General features: G+C 37.8%; 1 protein-coding gene across 3 annotated transcripts in view; it reads right to left on the reverse strand.

Moving 5' to 3' along the window:
- Positions 1-16,914, reverse strand: part of LOC127431287 (transcription factor COE1-A-like) — a 175,263-nt gene extending 158,349 nt beyond the window's left edge. Inside the window, exons 1-5 of one of the 3 annotated variants that reach the window (XM_051681667.1) lie at positions 16,593-16,914; positions 15,932-16,088; positions 14,926-14,989; positions 13,791-13,846; positions 3,214-3,287 (exon numbers count right to left, since the gene is read on the reverse strand). In XM_051681667.1, coding sequence (XP_051537627.1) covers positions 3,214-3,287; positions 13,791-13,846; positions 14,926-14,989; positions 15,932-16,088; positions 16,593-16,726 — 485 coding nt within the window. In that variant the 5' untranslated portion in view covers positions 16,727-16,914. The remainder of the gene's footprint in view (positions 1-3,213; positions 3,288-13,790; positions 13,847-14,925; positions 14,990-15,931; positions 16,089-16,592) is intronic. The other 2 variants (XM_051681665.1, XM_051681666.1) reach the window with 2 other exon arrangements.
- Positions 16,915-17,256: the final 342 nt, after the last annotated feature.

Here is a 17,256-nt window from a genome sequence, read left to right on the forward strand (position 1 = left end):
GTATCTTAAGATGTACCGTGCGTATTCATGAGGAACCGTGTGGGATGTGATTTATAATACACCTTATATTCTTCAGGTATGCATGATGAATGTCTCTCTTTAGAAGCCATTGTGAATAGAGGACTAAAATCACGCTCTCTCTCTCCTCCCTCTCTCTTTCTCTCTCTCTCTCTATCTACATCTCTATCTCTCTCAACCCTCCTTCTGCAAGTGTTCCTCAACTAGGTCAGTGTCCTCCCAAAGGACCGGAAAAAGGGAGAGCTTTGGATATGTGTATGTGTGTGTGTGTGTGTGTGTGTGTGTGTGTGTGTGTGTGTGTGTGTGCGTATTTGTACAGTGCAGGAGTCTAATGATCAAATCTGGTAGCACCCATGGGAGATGGGGTTTAGCTCTGGTCTCTCCTGATACATGGAGCCCTGAGCACTGACACACACTCAAAGAAATTACCATAAAGACAAATACTGTATTTTTAAATGTTTTTGAATAAAATGTGATTGGTTGCCAGGGTGTTTCTATGTGGTTGCTAAGGTTGGTTTTAGCGTTTCCATGGTACAAAAAAGTCATATGGGTGTGGAACAACATGGGGTGGATGGGTGGGTAAATGATGACAGAATTTTAATTTTAGGGTGAACTATCCCTTTAATGATTTGCATTAGGAGTTTGAATGCACAATAGTAATAGTGATGCTTCCCTTAGCAACCACCACTAATTATTACATGCCTATATCAGCTCATTGGGAGGTGGGGAAGGATATTATCTTTTTCCTGATAACTTTCAAGTTCCTCCCATAGGACACCCAAAAGAAATAAAATCTTAGATCTTAACGCTTCCTTCCTGGAGCAGCTTTTTAAGAAATGTAATCCAAATCGGCTCATGTAATTAACAGGATGTAGTCGGTGCTGTCAACGTTGGAATGTGGCTACCATCACACGCCTCAAACATATGTTTCCCTGTCTATAAATCGCTTTGATTCTTAACATGGGATTTGTGTTATGACAACTTTAATCCTTCAAAGAAAAATTTTGGCCAGTTTCACGACAAACAACATCCTGTAACACATTTCCAGAATGGCGTCTTAATTTCTCCCTCCAGTTTGTAAAAATTAAAGGAATAAGCACTTTTGTCCGGCAGTTGCAAGCTGGCATGGCACCATATGGCTAATGGTGGTGTGTGGCAATTAGTGGTGCTGATTAATGGTGAACAGTCTAATTTTCTGCTTATAATTGCAGCAGTGTTTGAAGGTACACATACAGACACGCACACATGGTTGGGGGATGGGGACTGCATTGATTGCACATGCATTAACTGCCCATTGTAACGTGAAAAGATTTCTATGATTTTTTTATTGGGGAAGTGTGTACACCAAGGTTACTAATGAAAACTATTACGAAGATGAAAACTAGCAGTAAAAAAGTATTTTTGTTAACTAATTTAAAAATAGGAGTTTGAAAAATAATGAAAACTAAATTGAAACTATAAATGTAACTGAAATTAAATTAAAATGACTAAACACCAAACTTAAAACTAGTCATTTTTAAAAGATACAAACAAAATAAAAACTATGAACAATTAAAACTAAACTGAAGTTTAAAATCAAAACACACAACGGAATAAAAATATAAAAACTATTAAAACCTGCTGTACACAAAATCTCCTTTTTGTTGGGTGATGCGTGTTGCTGGTAAAACCTGGCATATATTTCATAGACGCCACGTGAGGCAGGGTACATTTGTTAGCAGAGCAGACTGAAATTTCAGATTGAGTAATGAGTTTCTGCTTGTCCTAATTAACCAGGCATCAGGGTGATATTCATTGGGGGTGGGGGGGGGGGGGTTCAGGGGTGGGCGGCACTGTTAAAATACAACTAAAAATAGCCACGAGTTGATCATCACAACCTACTTTTATGCAAATCCATCTTTGGATGTTAATTAAATATATAACATTTGATAGAAAAGTCATCTTCTACTTGTTTTGTTCTTGCACTTGTTCACTAGGGCTTTGTGGGTTGACCTGGATAGTATCAGCATGAACTGAGCTCGATCTGCCCTCTATTTAATGTGTTTTGGTACTTTAAGATTCAGTTAAGTTAAGAGCAAACATAATCAAAAATATTGCATATAGCAATTTTGGTCGCAGTTTATAAGAAGGTTACATTTGTTAAAATTAGTAAATGCATTAGGTATCATGAACAAACAATGAACAATTATATTTTAAATAAATTAACATTAACTAAGCTTAATAAATACTATAAACATTATATTGTCTAATGTTAGCACACATAACTTAAAATTAAAAAAAAAGTTTAGTCTACCTGGCAATTAGCATTAACCAAGATTAATAAGTGGTGTAAAATGATTGTTCATTGTTACACGTTATATTAGGTGGCATTAACTACAATGTACTAACATGAAATACATACAAGACTATGTATTTACTGTGTAACTACATGTTGTTCTGCAAAATTTCCACATTTGCTACTACTGAGTTTGAGGTACGGGTAAGTTTAGGAGTGAGGGTTGGGTTAGGGGTAAAGTTAACAGTGTAACTACAAATGTAATTAAACACAAGTACTTTAAATGTAATTACAATGCAACAACATGTATGTACATAATATGTATCAAATGTATCAAATGGTTAAGTACATAGTAGTTAAGGCCACCTAATATAAAGTGGGTCCATGTTTAACTAATGTCGTTAACTAAAGGAAACTTATTTTAAAGTGTTACAACACTTTTTGGTGGTCGCTTGGTTTCTCTATTTCTGTCACGTCGCACTGGGTAGCCCCACCCACACTGAAATCTTATTGGTCCAAAATCCTGCTTCATATAGCTATACCCTATAAAATTCACATTTAAGTTGTATGGTGTTTAGTCCTTGTCTGTGTGCTTTTTAGCCCATCTATATGCCAGTGTGATCCTAAAGGTTAGCGTATAAGGAATATTATACCACACGTCACCGATGAGCAATAGCAAGTATCAAATCATGGTGTTCCACTGTGATATAAACTAAAGGCTATTGGTTATTTAAAAAAGGCCCTTCAATATGTTTCGCCACATCTGCCTGTTTTAATTAGAAATATGTCGACACAGAAAAAATAACTGTGTGAGTAAAACCAGTTCATGGGATGGTGAACTTCTTTCAGTTACAACAGAAAAATTACTTTGGGAATGTGCCACACCTTGTTAGGACACAGTGTTATAGATAAAGTCTCACCTGCACATGATTTCATGAGTCAGGAGCACGCGGCACATCTCCGGGTTCTTATCTTGACCTTCATAGATGATGGGCTTTGAGTAGATAGAAATAGAAAAGAAAAAATCACAGTTAGGACCTACAGGGATTTAACACAAGAAAGATTTTTTTTATTTTTTTATTTTTTTATTTTTTTTTTTTAAGGATTATTAATGAATGAATACAATTTTAATTTTGGGTGAAATTTGACCTGAAGGACAAAAAGTGGGTGATAACTCTACAGTATATGAAACATTGCATAAGAAGCCGTTTCAAAACACCATGTTTTGAAAATGCAATTTAAAACAGTGGCCTTTCCTATTTGTTTTGATAACCGCAATCAAGTAAAAATTTATAGTAAACACACTTAAAGCAATATTCCAGGTTCAGTGCATGTTCAGCTCAATCCACAACACTCGTCCCTCCTTTTCTTTAAATATATATATATATATATATATATATATATATATATATATATATATATATATATATATATCAATTAAATTTAAATTTTTTTTAAAAAAAAGCAAAAATCAAGGTTACAGTGAGGCACTTACAATGGAATTGAAAGTGTGGAGGGTTGTGGAGGATTTAAAGGCAGAAATGTGAAGTTTATAATTTTCTAAAAGCACTTTCATTAATTATTCCATTGAAACTTTTTTATTATTTGAGCTGTAATGTTGTTTAAATCATCACTTTTACGGTTTTATGTTGCCATAACGAAGCAGCACATTTTGTATTTGTGTCTCTCTCACTTGACATCCAATTCAGATCCTAGAGCCTCTGTTATCTTCTACATGGAGCTGATGAGTAGAATCAGTGGGAAAGATAAGAAATACATCCAAAATTTGCTCTGTGACTGGTAATCCAGGTTCTGGATTGAGAAATGCTTCTGAAGTTAACCACTGGACGATAAATATGCATTTGCTTACATCTCAGGAAGTCGACAATGATCACCCAACATCCCAGAATCACATTTCCTCCACCCATCCACCCTCACAGTCTCACATTCAGAATTTACAGAAACCAATTACACATTAGAATTGTCTTCATAGCCTGTTGGCCTAGTCACGTTTAATAAATATCAACATGTGTCATGGAAAACCGTCTCTGAGCTGTTTTAATATTTCTGGAGAGGTTGTCCAGAGCTCTGGCTTCACACAGGGCTGTTGCTCATTACATACAGACAAACAGAACAGGGATGACAGTAGTCAGTTAAAGCTCATTGTTTCACTTCTAACTCAGGTAATTACTCTCCCTAAAGGCCATGGAGCATTTAGGGGATGAGGTGGTGTAACGTGGCAGAGGCCAGGGTGTTACAATAGCACCGGCTCTGAAAGGCTTGAGGGATGGGTAGCAATCCAAAGAACACCTGTTGTAGGTGGAGGGGATGGCATGTAACGTGATTGGTTGCTCAGACTCTAAAAAGCAGGAGAGATTAAAACAATTAGAGTGATTCTGTCGCAAAGGAAGAATAGATTTCTTAAGAAGAACAACTACTTACTATGACAGAAAACAGTGCTCACAGCCCTTTTTTCTTCCATAAGGAAGGATGGGATTATATGTGGGTTTTCATGCAAAAAGGCAAGTCATTTCAGAGGCGGAGCAAGTCATTAAATATTGATTTCGAAAGCAATATTTTCAACATGATCACAGAGGAAATGAACATGCTGCTTCTGAATGTACATGAACCCTGAATTCAACCCAATACTGCCACACTGATAAGAAGCGCCATCACCCATCAGACATTTTCACAAAAATCCAAACGTGCAATCTCTGAAATGGGTTCTGGCCCAGAGGAAACCATGAAGTAATCACATTCACATAAACAATGGTGAGTGTGATTCAGAGATTACATTTTTACTTCACTGAAGGTTGTTTAGGGTTGGGGTTTGGGTTAGGGGGTAGGGTTAATAAAATATGTTTTCCTGTTGACTGAATTACATCTAAAAATACAACTCGCTTTTGGCGCCACCCAGTGGACATTTCATCTCTACGACACTTCCAGCTTCAGCCACTGGGGGCATTGGTTTGAATTTCGGTAAAGAAAGACTGATTTCTGCAGCAAAACTTTGACCTCCTGTCGCCGAATTCACAGTGTGATCAGTCTGCTATTGTTTCTCTTTGGAAAAACGTGCAATGAATTGTGCACAATGAGACCAAGAACAAGTATTAAGAAAGTAAATAGGGTCAATTTTGATTTCATGTTGACTTTCAAATGTTTAATTCCCAGTAAAACAAAATGTGCAGCAATTGTGCTGTCAATCTAATATCATAATTTGCGTAAACTGGACTGGGAAGCTTTTAAATTCATCGAATTCCAATCTTTTTTTTTTTTCTTCACAATGTTGTAACACCACTTACAATGTGTATCTATACAATGTCTGTAATTCTTGAGAATTAACAACTAAAGAGTGCTTATACATTATTATTACAATCACCTCCTCTATCTCATTAGCACAAATTTTTGCATCTCTCACTAAAAATGTAAAGTGTCTATATGCCTTCACTGGCATACCACCTACCCTGTCATATGACTTGCCAAACATGCTCTTGTGAGTGGAACAGGGCAGTGGGGGAAGGAGGTGGGTGCGAGAGAGCAGTTGGGATGCCAGAATGGAGCACGGTGCACCATCTGGTGCGGCTCCCGGTTTTCTCCCATATTTTCTCGGCTTTGCTCTCACCCCTCCTTAACACAGAACACAACACTGCCAGGCTGGCAAAGCCTTACATCCAAGTTGAATGTCAGACATGATATGCCATTCCAACCAGTGCCGCGTTTGACTACGCCAAGTGTGTCACCTCACTAAGATTCTGGGATCTCGTTCGGAGTTGAACCGACTGGCAGCAAATCTGTCCTGTTACTCACAGCCATTACTCTCTGCCATATAATGGAGGTGTAATTTAGCAAACTTTTCCAGAATCATAAGTTGACAAGGGATAGTTCACCCAAAAATTAAAGTTCTGTTATCATTTATTCACCTCATGTCATTCCAAACATTTTTGGTTTTCTTTCTTCTGTGGAACACAAATGGACTTATTCTGAAGAATGTCCATGCTGATCTTTGAGTACATGATGACAGAATTTTCATAATTGAAATGAAAGGGAAATGTCATATTCTTTAAGCTCAAACAAGAAAGAAAGAAAAACACTGACTCAAAGTTTTTATATCTATGTTTAAAAGGATAATTGGACTGAAGATCTATCCAGAGAGAACTGATACATTGGCTCATTGTTTGATGTCTTTCAGATGTACTTTACATTAAAGAAAAGCACTGAAAAGCGATAGTGTTACAGCCAGTGCTGGAGCTGGCAAGCTCGGAGCATTTGTTCAGATGATTTTCTTTCACTTTGAGCGAATGGGGGCCAAGGTCTTCTAGAAGTACACAGCATGCTTCACTGTCTGCCACCCTGAAGACCTGCTTCACATTTCTATCTATACACACCAAATCTATCTTAGCACATTCTGGCTTTGAGCTGTGTTCAGGAAATGCAGTGTTCCTCCACTTGAAACAGATTGAAGGAATGTTCCAGGTTCAATACAAGTTAAGCTCAAACAACAGCATTTGGTGCCAGAGGCAGACTGGCCATCGGGAGAACTGAGACTTTACCTTGTGGGCCGGCCATGAAATGGGGCTGCGATATGTCAAAGTTGACCGCGATATGATGAAGGGGGCCACGATATGATGAAGGTGCCCGTAAAACGACACCAGGATATGCCAAAGAGGGCTGGGATATGCAGAAGGGGACAGCGAAACACCCCCCCCAATGACAAATATTCTCTAGGGCAATTTTATTCCCAGTCCGCCACTGTTTGGGGCATAATGTTAATTACCACAAAAATTAATTTTGACTTGTCCCTCCTTTTCTTTAATAATAAAAAAAAAAAAAAAAAAAAAAAAAAAAAATGCAAAAATCTGGGTTACAGTGAGCGCTTACAATGGAAGCGAATGGGGCAAATCCATAAATGTTAAAATACTCACTGTTTCAAAAGTATAGTCACAGGACATAAACAATATGCATGTAAACATGATTTTAGTGTGATAAAATTGCTTACAAACCTTGTAAAGTTATATCCAATTTTACAAATTGCTATGATGTAATGCCACAAACCCTAATTTAAATAACTCACCACACAGGTTTTAATAGAAGAATTAATGTAAGAGTTTATATAAAATTATAAGCTTCACATTTCTGCCATTACACCCTCAAAACTTGTCTCCATTCACATCCATTCATTCAGAAATACATCATATTATGGAAGTTAAATGGGTTGTGGATGGCATTTCATGTTGACTTAAACAAAAAATTTTGACTACCAGTCAAATAACTGGAAGTGACTCATATACAAGATTAATTTGCCCTTGTGTATTTTGTTTGCATTAAGAGCTATGTGAAAGGAAATATTAGGTTACTGGCTCTTCAAGTGTTCCATCTTGATAACTTTCATTCGCCTTGACTACTTTTGTCAGTAAGAAAAATCAAAGAGTAGTAGTTTCTTTTTTGATGTAGAGGGAACATCTATGATTTAATGTGAGAAGGTGCCATGTTATAAAGTGACTGTATTAACATTGCAAGCATATTAAAGGCAGGTTAAACTGCATGGCAACGTAGGAGAGAGGCACATAAATAAGCATGTAGCGTTCATATGCCTTGTAATACATATTGTATTTCATCTTGGCAAGCACACTTTTCATATTTCATCCGCCATTTTCCTCATTGGCTTTGATGTAACGCCCGACATCGAAGGCAAGTAAACAAGATGCTATAAATACATGGAAACTCACTTCCTACACAGTTGGCATAATCTGTTAGTATGCCATTAAGAACACGGCTGCCTTTTTTCCCAGGCCACTGAGCTACCTTTAAAGAGGTGCTGTCTTGGCAGTGATTTCACCCTTTGTTCTCCCACACACACACACAGAAGCGTTCACAAACACGAATCAGTATCCCACCCCACCCCTGATCAGCTGTTCAGACATAAAGCCTGAAAAACAAGAGAAATGGAAAAGAGTCCAGGAGTTGGGCAGACAGACAGGAGAAGGAAGAGAGGAGACGGGTGGGGAGACACAGCTGACAGACTTCTGAGAGAGTTCTAGACAGCGCAAGAGACGAGGGAGTTAAACAAAGGCGAAAATAAGAGAGTTTGAGAGGTTAAACGTGTGATAAATGTAGTCAAAAGCTGAAGTGTGTAATTTTTGTACTACTATTAGCGTCACCAAACAGCATTGAAAAATAATAAACCTGTTTTCAAACAGGTTTCCCAAACAATCCCCCCATCTTCCATTGGTCGAATAAACAGATAGTCCCACCCCAAACTCGCGTCATTGGTTGAGTCAACAAACAGCACACATTGGATGCTCAAACAAACACAGCAGTTTTCGGATTGCGCAAGAGAGCCACAGTGTTTGCACTTTTCGGTGGATTAAACCTACGAATGGCTTACTTATACTGTAGTTGCATCTGTAAATTAAAGCTGGGATAGGATGAAGTATTTTAATGTAGAATTGCACACATCACCTATATTACAGAAACAATCAGTAAAATCCAGGCAGGAATGAGAGAGAAAACTGTGAAGTAGGATAGATGACAAAGGAACATGGGGGGTCTGCTGTCGCGACGCTGTGTTTATCAGATGTGCCGCTGCTGAAGTTGCTGATCACAGATTCAACTGTCAAACTCACACCTAAGAGCCCCCCTTTCTCAAACCCCACTCCTGTACTCCACGTCTTACCTACAAAAACACTCCAGTGTGTCTGAATGCATCTGTACAGTAATTGTTCTTTGCATTTAATAACTGGAATCTGGAAACTTAGTATGTTGTCAAGTGCATTGTACTGGAAAAAATGTTATTGTAAATTATTATAAACAGTACTGTGCAAAAGTCTTAAGCACATTAGATGTATCACAAAAAACATTTGTTTTAAGATGGTTATTGTGTATCTTCTGCTTTAGTGTGTCAATTAGAAACATCAATTTCAGATTTCCAAACATTCCTTTTGCAGATAGAATAGAATAAAAGTAGAACAAGGATTTTTTTTTTTATGTTTACTGCAATTTATTTGAAGTTAATTGCTAAATAAAAACTATTCATGACATTATTTTTGTAACATCGTCAATATGCAACAAAAAAAAATGCATAACTGCCTTAAGGTATTGCACAGTACTGTATATGTTTATATACTGTATGTATGTTTATACAGTGGATGGATGACAGACAGACAGGCAGACAGATAGATAATTAATAAAATTAACTATATAACTTTATATGCACAACACTAAGAGAATATTTTTATCATATTTGTTGAATCAAATAAATTGGCTGGGACAGTAACAACCAAAACAACAAGCATTTTCATGCAACTGTTGCGCAGTTGCAGCAGTAATTCACTCCTGCCACAGAATAATAGGCTCTATAACCACAGTAAGAGTACTTACAGCAAATCTGAACACTAATTAAAGTATACCCCACTAAAGCTGCTGTAGTTTTAACCGTTTCTGCCACTGTAACATACAGTAAACAGCGTGGTCGTCTGCAAGTATAGTGGCCTCACACACTTTAGCAGCCTCTGCAATTAGCATTTATTGCCACCTCCATTAAGAAACGATAGTCTTACTAAAAAAAAAAATCCCATCTGGTGAATGTTAAAAGCTCTTTGCCAACTCACTCCACAGCCTAATAAATTGCATCTCACGACTGCATATCTGTGATTGCAGACAGTCAAGGGGGATACAAAACATCACAAAAGAATACTTGGGTCTTCTGTAACCCGATAATGACTGCTAAGGAGCAGCATCAAAGAGCTTCATTGCTCATCCAAGCTCCATTCCCAATCCCAGAGCTGGACCTGAATGGCTTGTTTTTAGCCAGAGCCACAACATGGACCGGGACACCTGTAGCTGTTCTGTGCTCAGCCGGTATGCAGGTCTCATTTTACCCTCTCAGCAGGTCTAACTGCCCTTGAGCGAAACCACATCTGATCCCAAGCTCAGTCTTGCTCCCATTCACCTGAGAAAAGCAAAGACACATGCCGATCAAGCTGTGTGTGCGGTAAATAACCTATCTCACTCAGATAAGTCCTTTTTGAGTTGGAGCTCTTGTAAGGTAACTAGACGTCTTGTTGTTGTGTGTTAGCAGCAGAGAACAGGATTTGATATCATCCGACTACTGTTACTCAGTCTGTGAGAGGAAGTTAAGTGTAGTTCTAAACGAATCCCTTTGGCGAGTGATTTACCCATAGGTTGTCTACACATCTGAAAGTTTCTTGCACACAATACAGCAGCAAAGGAGATCGCAATCTTATTCCTTGTGACTTCTATTACACGTGTTCTATTACCTACACAAAAAAATAATGAATACTAGTGCTAAATATATTCGGAGACGACTGACATGAAAACTGCCGGCAAATAACTACAAAAGATTTGTGAGGGAGAAGCTGAGGCGTCTGTGTGATTATTTTTTAACTTGACACTGATAAACAGCGTTCCAGCGACACTTTGCTCAAAAGTGCCATGTCCTCCCACGAAGTGCAGCAAAGCAGATAGTTAAGAAACAACATCTCTTCCACCTACTGCCAGACTAGCACTGTCAAAGTGGCAGCTACTGGGGTTTAACACACTTTGAAGTTCCCGCAACGCAACTTCGGCGAGAGGGAGAGGGAGCTGGTGCCCGCAGGTAAGTTAGAGACCGTTAACGAAGTGTAAAGAGCCTAGCGTGGAGCCTCTCTCAGTTTGCGGCAGGTGGATGATAAACAGGGATATGTTTAATGAACGCTCTTTGACAATTCACAAAAGCTAATCGCTAGCCTATGCAATGCATTCCCATGACATGCTAATGAGGGCTGATTCAGGGTCAGCTTATTCGGTCGCTATTAAAACAAAACAAAACAGTATTTATAAACCATCTGAGTCAAACTCAGACACTAGCCCTGGGCCACACATGTTTACAGTGACAGATAAAATCAAACAGGAAACAGGAAACAGGCAACACTAGTAACATAACTCTAGCATGTACATTATACAAATGAAACAACACAGCGTTCACAGGAAATCAGCCAAGCATGACATCTGTACCCCACCAATGAGCAACACAAATATATTTGAATGTGTGAATACACAAGAAAGTGCCACTTGTATTTGGATAATCTGTTGTTGTGTTCATAACTGACCATCTACAATTGCATTATAAATCATTGTTATGCAGTTATAACGATATGAGTACAAAGGCTGACTTTTATGCAACACTTGCCATAAAGTAAGCATTTTAACTTACATGCTATTATGATAATAATATATGATAAAAATAAATACACCTATTTATACTTATATTAATCAAAAACATAAAATGCCCTAATTCATTATTTATGTCACAACACAGCAAAAACAAATTATTATAGTGGGATTAAAAGGAAGGTTTGTGTCATTTTGCTCCAGTCGGCTTTGTGTTTCTATTCATTACTGTAATGGCTTGACTCACTTGTGTTGTCACATTTCTTGCCACACTGATGTCAAAAGAATGGTGCTACTCTGATTGGTGTCCCAACTTACTGAGTCCTAGTTACCTAAAGTCCTCTGCAAAAACGCTGTTCAGGTCTTTATGCTCATTCACAGCACAAATTATATGATAAATCCTGATGACCAATGGCGGATTAAGAACTGAGAGGCCCAAAGGCCGGTACACCATGGAGGCCCCCCATGACGTGTCACGTGACTACGTTCACTTTTATGCGCTACAGGATGCTTGCCAGATTTGGTTGGATTTTTAAACTTGACAGAAGTTTGGAGCAATGTCTTACACGGCCAGTTATATGTACTTTTTAATTATGAACCGATCCAAAATCATGCATTATTAATAGGGATGTGCATGGTATTCAAATACCAAAATCACTATTTGGTTATTCTGCATGTGTTTAGAGGTCTTCAACCCAATCTGAGTCTGACGGTACCCGACAAACCTACAGGCTTTGGGCCAGGTTTGGGTCAGTTTTTCAAGTAGGCTATAGGGCGAGTTACGGGCTGTTCACACATGCATCAAGGCCATGTAAACACGCACTGGATGGATGTCTTTGATCGTTGTGCCACAACTCACTGTTAAATTTTAAAGAACTTTAATATTTATAAACGCATCTCAAGACACCTGCGTTCTGTTTCACCATTTGTTGCCTTGCATCAATCTTTTTCAGTGCTGGTGTCACAAATCGACATTCTGATGAAGTCCAGGTTGCAAAGAGGACTTAATGTAACTGTTACACATGATTCCAGATTGTTTAAGATTGTGTTTGATGAATCTATGGTGTCCCGACTCCCGACAAATAACACAATAACTGTTCGTGAACTCTCACGGTTAACCAAATATTACAAAAGGTTACCGTGCACCTTTCTCTTTATCATTAAACACTAAATGCATGCAGGACTTAAACCTTTTTAAGTCCTCTATACTGTTGCACAAATTCTATCGCTTTTATGAATTTAAACCATCAACTTTGCACACAGCCAGGGTAAACTGCACCTTATCTTTGTGTTTGGAAGCGTTTTGTGAATCAAAGGCTGTTCTCTGTAGCCCTTCAAAGAAACGTGCTGCATCTGTGAGACGCAGATTCCTTGAGCACGCACTCGAGTGTCTGTGCTCATGCTGCTGTCACCCAGCACACATTCGGACGAACAAACGGTATTTCACATAAGACTGACATTTACATGGATTTATAATAGCTATCTCAAAATAAATAATTAATTTAGGGCTTGGGGCCCTTTGGGTTTAGAGCCCCCTGGACAACAGCCCAATTGGCCCTGTGGTTAATCCATCCCTGCTGATGACCATTAAACCATGCTGAACTTTATGTACATAGGTAACTAATGTTGAATACATGTTATTAAGCACTTATAACGTGAGGTGAAATGGCTCACTATTGGCAAGTATTGAATGAAAGTTGGCCCTTTTATGCATGTTGTCATTACTGCATATAAATCATTTTTATAGGGAACATTAATGTAAAGTGTTACCAACAAAATCTGGTTTCCCGAAAACTGCTTAAGTCAAAACGAAAATAATGCACCCCAAAAGGTTTAAAAACCAAAAACAATACCACTGCAAACTCTTTTCAACCCATTCTGTACAAAATCTCAAAAGATTCCCAAAGAAGCCAAAGAACACCCCATGGTGCCATTCTCAAAGGGCATGTAAAATGTCCTACCGCCTCTGGCTGGAAGTATACTTAAGATACACTTACACCCAAGGGCGTAGATTTGGCATGAACATTGGTGGTGGGGGGGGGGGGGGTTGCAGCTTAAAGCATTTATATGTTTCAGTTGATCAGGGTATAAATATTGGCAGGGTTGTAATTGCTTGTTTTGATTATTTGGGTTACCTCCCCCCGTCCCCCCTGGAATCTACGCCCCTGCTTACACACATTCACACACAAATGCAAGCACAATTCACTGTGACATTCATCTGTGCAGGGTACAAACAGTTCAACCCCTAGCATGTCCTGATGCCCCAACATGTATGAATTAGCCTCTGGTGACATGCGCAGATGGTGTACGGTACAAGATGAGCTCTTACCTGTTTAGTCATGGAGTCAATTAGTCGTATATAAAAATCCTGCTCTGTTCTGATGCCTGTAACAGAAACAATTGATATCACAATGTGCTTTTCATGATATTTTCCAAGAACATATTCAACATCTGTAGGCTAATTATAATTAGACTATTACTTGGAAACAGATTATGCACAATTTGGCATTAAGTGTAATGTAATATTTACATAAATTATATAAACAATAGATAAAAAGAAAGTGTTTTTGGTTTACATTTTAAAACTATAGAAAGCATTTTGAATCATATACAGTATATATATATATATATATATATATATGTGTGTGTGTGTGTGTGTGTGTGTGTGTGTGTGTGTGTGTATCAAAATGCTTTCTGTAGAAAGATCTTAATTTTAAATGTTTACATTTTGTAAAAGAGCATAAAAGTCAACATGAATTTTTTTTTCAACAGCTTTAATAGCTACTGAAAATACCTGCTCATGTCATTAATGTGAATTCATAGTTTTTTAACTTAATAGTGAATTAACTTGAGCTGATTTATATGGTTATAAGAATAATTCTGTAATGCACTGAGACTGCATGGTTGCCTTTAAAAAAAAAATCATTATCAAAATTACTAAACACATAAAAAGCGTTATGCACATCAAGTCTCTGATCCAACAGCTTGTTTATTGCGCGGTTATTAAGAAACTGACCACATGATAGATGATAGACAAGCTGTCAGCTTACACACTAATGAACATGATCAGTTCACAGCAAGTCCGACTCACTCGAGGAAAAACACATTAACAATTAATATCTGCTGGTTGGAAATAGGTTTCTAATTGATTTAAACCTTGAATGAATTAATAATGCATTGAAATGTAACAGACTCGTTGTGAAGAGGACGGATTTCAGCTGTCATGCTATGATTTGCAGTACTTGAAAATGATTTAATGTTGAAGAGTCAATCACGGATTAGTTATAATTGTTCAGACAGAACCCATCTTGATCGTTTTAATCATTGATTTAAATCACTCGTAATCTTCGTAAAAATCGAGATGTATAACGATGGCACCTGCTGCTACTATATTTGTCGGATATAATGCAAATCACGATCAATGAGCCGCATCGAGAAAATGCGCAAACTCGAGCATGTCTTACCGTTGCTGTAGAGAAGTTGAAGTCTGTAATGTATTCCATTGTTTGTCTTTTCTCCAGTAGTCTCCTGGGCATAAAAAGAATATTACAATAGATCCCAAAATAATTACATACACAGAAATGGGAGGAATGTCAATGGGCTGACAAAATTGTAATGTTTGGGCCTATACTTGGCATTAGTTAGACTGCAGGAGCATGTGGTTAATTTTCATACAAATTACATCTTATTTTTATGTCAATCATTTATAAACAAAACTAGCACCTCAGATTGAATTAACTGTTTCAGCATTAATTGAACTGAACGTAATGAGGACAAATTAATGCAATGTGAACATTAGGCTACTTTAGTTATGAAATATAAAATTATATTCGAATTATTAAGTCATTTACTGATACTTTTACTGCAATTAATTTATATCAGTCTCATGCATAATTGCAAATGCATAAAAATAGCTTGTATTTTTAGGCTATAAATATGTACAAAAATATGAAGAAAAAGTATATGTAAAAAAAGTATATAGTTGGGTTTTATAATAAGATTGAATAATACAGGTGATAAAACAGTTTTGAACTCAAACATATTAGACAGTCATGTAAAATTAATTATTTCGAATTTTTGTCAGAGATTTGGGATAAATAAAGTGTGCATTAAACATTTGTTCATATCCTAACTACCCAATTGTATCCACTCATAAACATATATATATATATATATATATATATATATGAATATATATAAGATTCACCCTGATAATATTACAATGAATTTAATTATTGATCTCAAATAAAGTCATATATATATATATATATATTCAAACGTTTTTTAATTGTGCATGAGTTTATTTTAAAACTTACTTTTGCTGGTTCCCCTTTTAAATAATATCAAATATAAAAATAAAAAGCATATGCAATCATATTTGGTGATAAAAAAAAATAGATAAAAAAAAAATAAAAAAAAATTAACAAAAATCAATCCCTGTAGGCTAATGTTTTTTTTTAGGAGACTCACCTTTTCTTTTTCCACAAATCCGACAAAAGAGGTCCTCTCAATTTCCACTGGTTGTCCTTGTCGGTCATAAAGGGCTAAAACGAAGTGGAAGAAGTTGGATTTGCGAAGATTTGAGGGCGGCTGTTTCTCGAAGTGCGCCCTGGCCAGCCCCACTCCGCTGCGGGGAAGACACGCAAAAAGGGGCCCGTGTTAAATCATCCTTTAAGATACTAGATGTGAATGTGTAATTGCAAATATAATAGATGTATAATTGGCCCCATTTGTGAGTTGTCCACACATGCCACTGACAAGCAGATTGGCCATTTTAGGAGTGTTAGGCTAAATGTGAAATCTAGACAAAACTACATTTGTGCAAGCTACTCAACTACATAATAATAATAATAATAATAATAATAATAATAATTGAATCCAGTAAGCCAATCCATCCGGTTGTAGTGGGACCTAAAGATGTAACCGCATGCAAAAGGAGGTGAGCTTTGAGTAACCGAACTACCCAAACTTTGCATCCCAAGGAACTCATCAAAGCGCACTAAACGACAAAGAAAGCGAATAAAAGGCTTAATCCTCCAAAAATCCGCGTGAAGTTTCCCCAAACAAAACGGTCCGTGTTCATCTCTCCGTGGGAGTCATCGTGCTGCGGGCAGCCCCGGGGCTCTCTTACCTCTGCGCGGCCGTGTTCGCATCCAGCACCCCGGCACCTTGCATCCATGTTCGGACTGCGTTCATGCCGGCTCCGAAGGGTTCCTCTTTCAAACTACTCCCACTCCTTTGGATGCTCTCCTGAATCCCAAACATGAAAACGGGATGTCACACACTCTCTCTTCCCTTTAGTGTGCGCGAGTGTTCTCAGGTGCCCAACCTCCCGTGCGTAAAAAGCGAACGAGAGTGAGTGAGAGAGAGCGAGAGAGCGAGAGAGAGAGAGAGCGAGGGAGAGAGAGAGAGAGAGAGAGAGAGAGAGAGAGAGAGAGAGAGAGAGAGAGAGAGAGAGAGATCTGACAGCTCAACGCAGATTGGAGGGAGTTTAGAAACTAGGACAAATCCTGGTATCACCAAGACGCAAAAGAGAGCACACTGTTTGCAAGTAAAGTGGTAACAAAAGGCAGTTTTCTCCGAAGATGACTTGTCCCGGGACCAGCTGATGTGCCAGTTGAAGGAACACTCGAGGATCAAATAGATCTTATAGACTATTCAATGTCATTATTCCCGAACAACTCTCTTTTCTCCTCAAATCTTTCCTTGTCCAAAAAAATAAAATAAATAAAAAAAATTTAAAATAAAATAAAAAAGGCACGAAAACATTCGTGTGGCTATCCTTAGAGTGCTCA

Source organism: Myxocyprinus asiaticus, chromosome 40 (assembly GCF_019703515.2).
Source record: "Myxocyprinus asiaticus isolate MX2 ecotype Aquarium Trade chromosome 40, UBuf_Myxa_2, whole genome shotgun sequence".
NCBI classification, from domain to species: Eukaryota; Metazoa; Chordata; class Actinopteri; order Cypriniformes; family Catostomidae; genus Myxocyprinus; species Myxocyprinus asiaticus.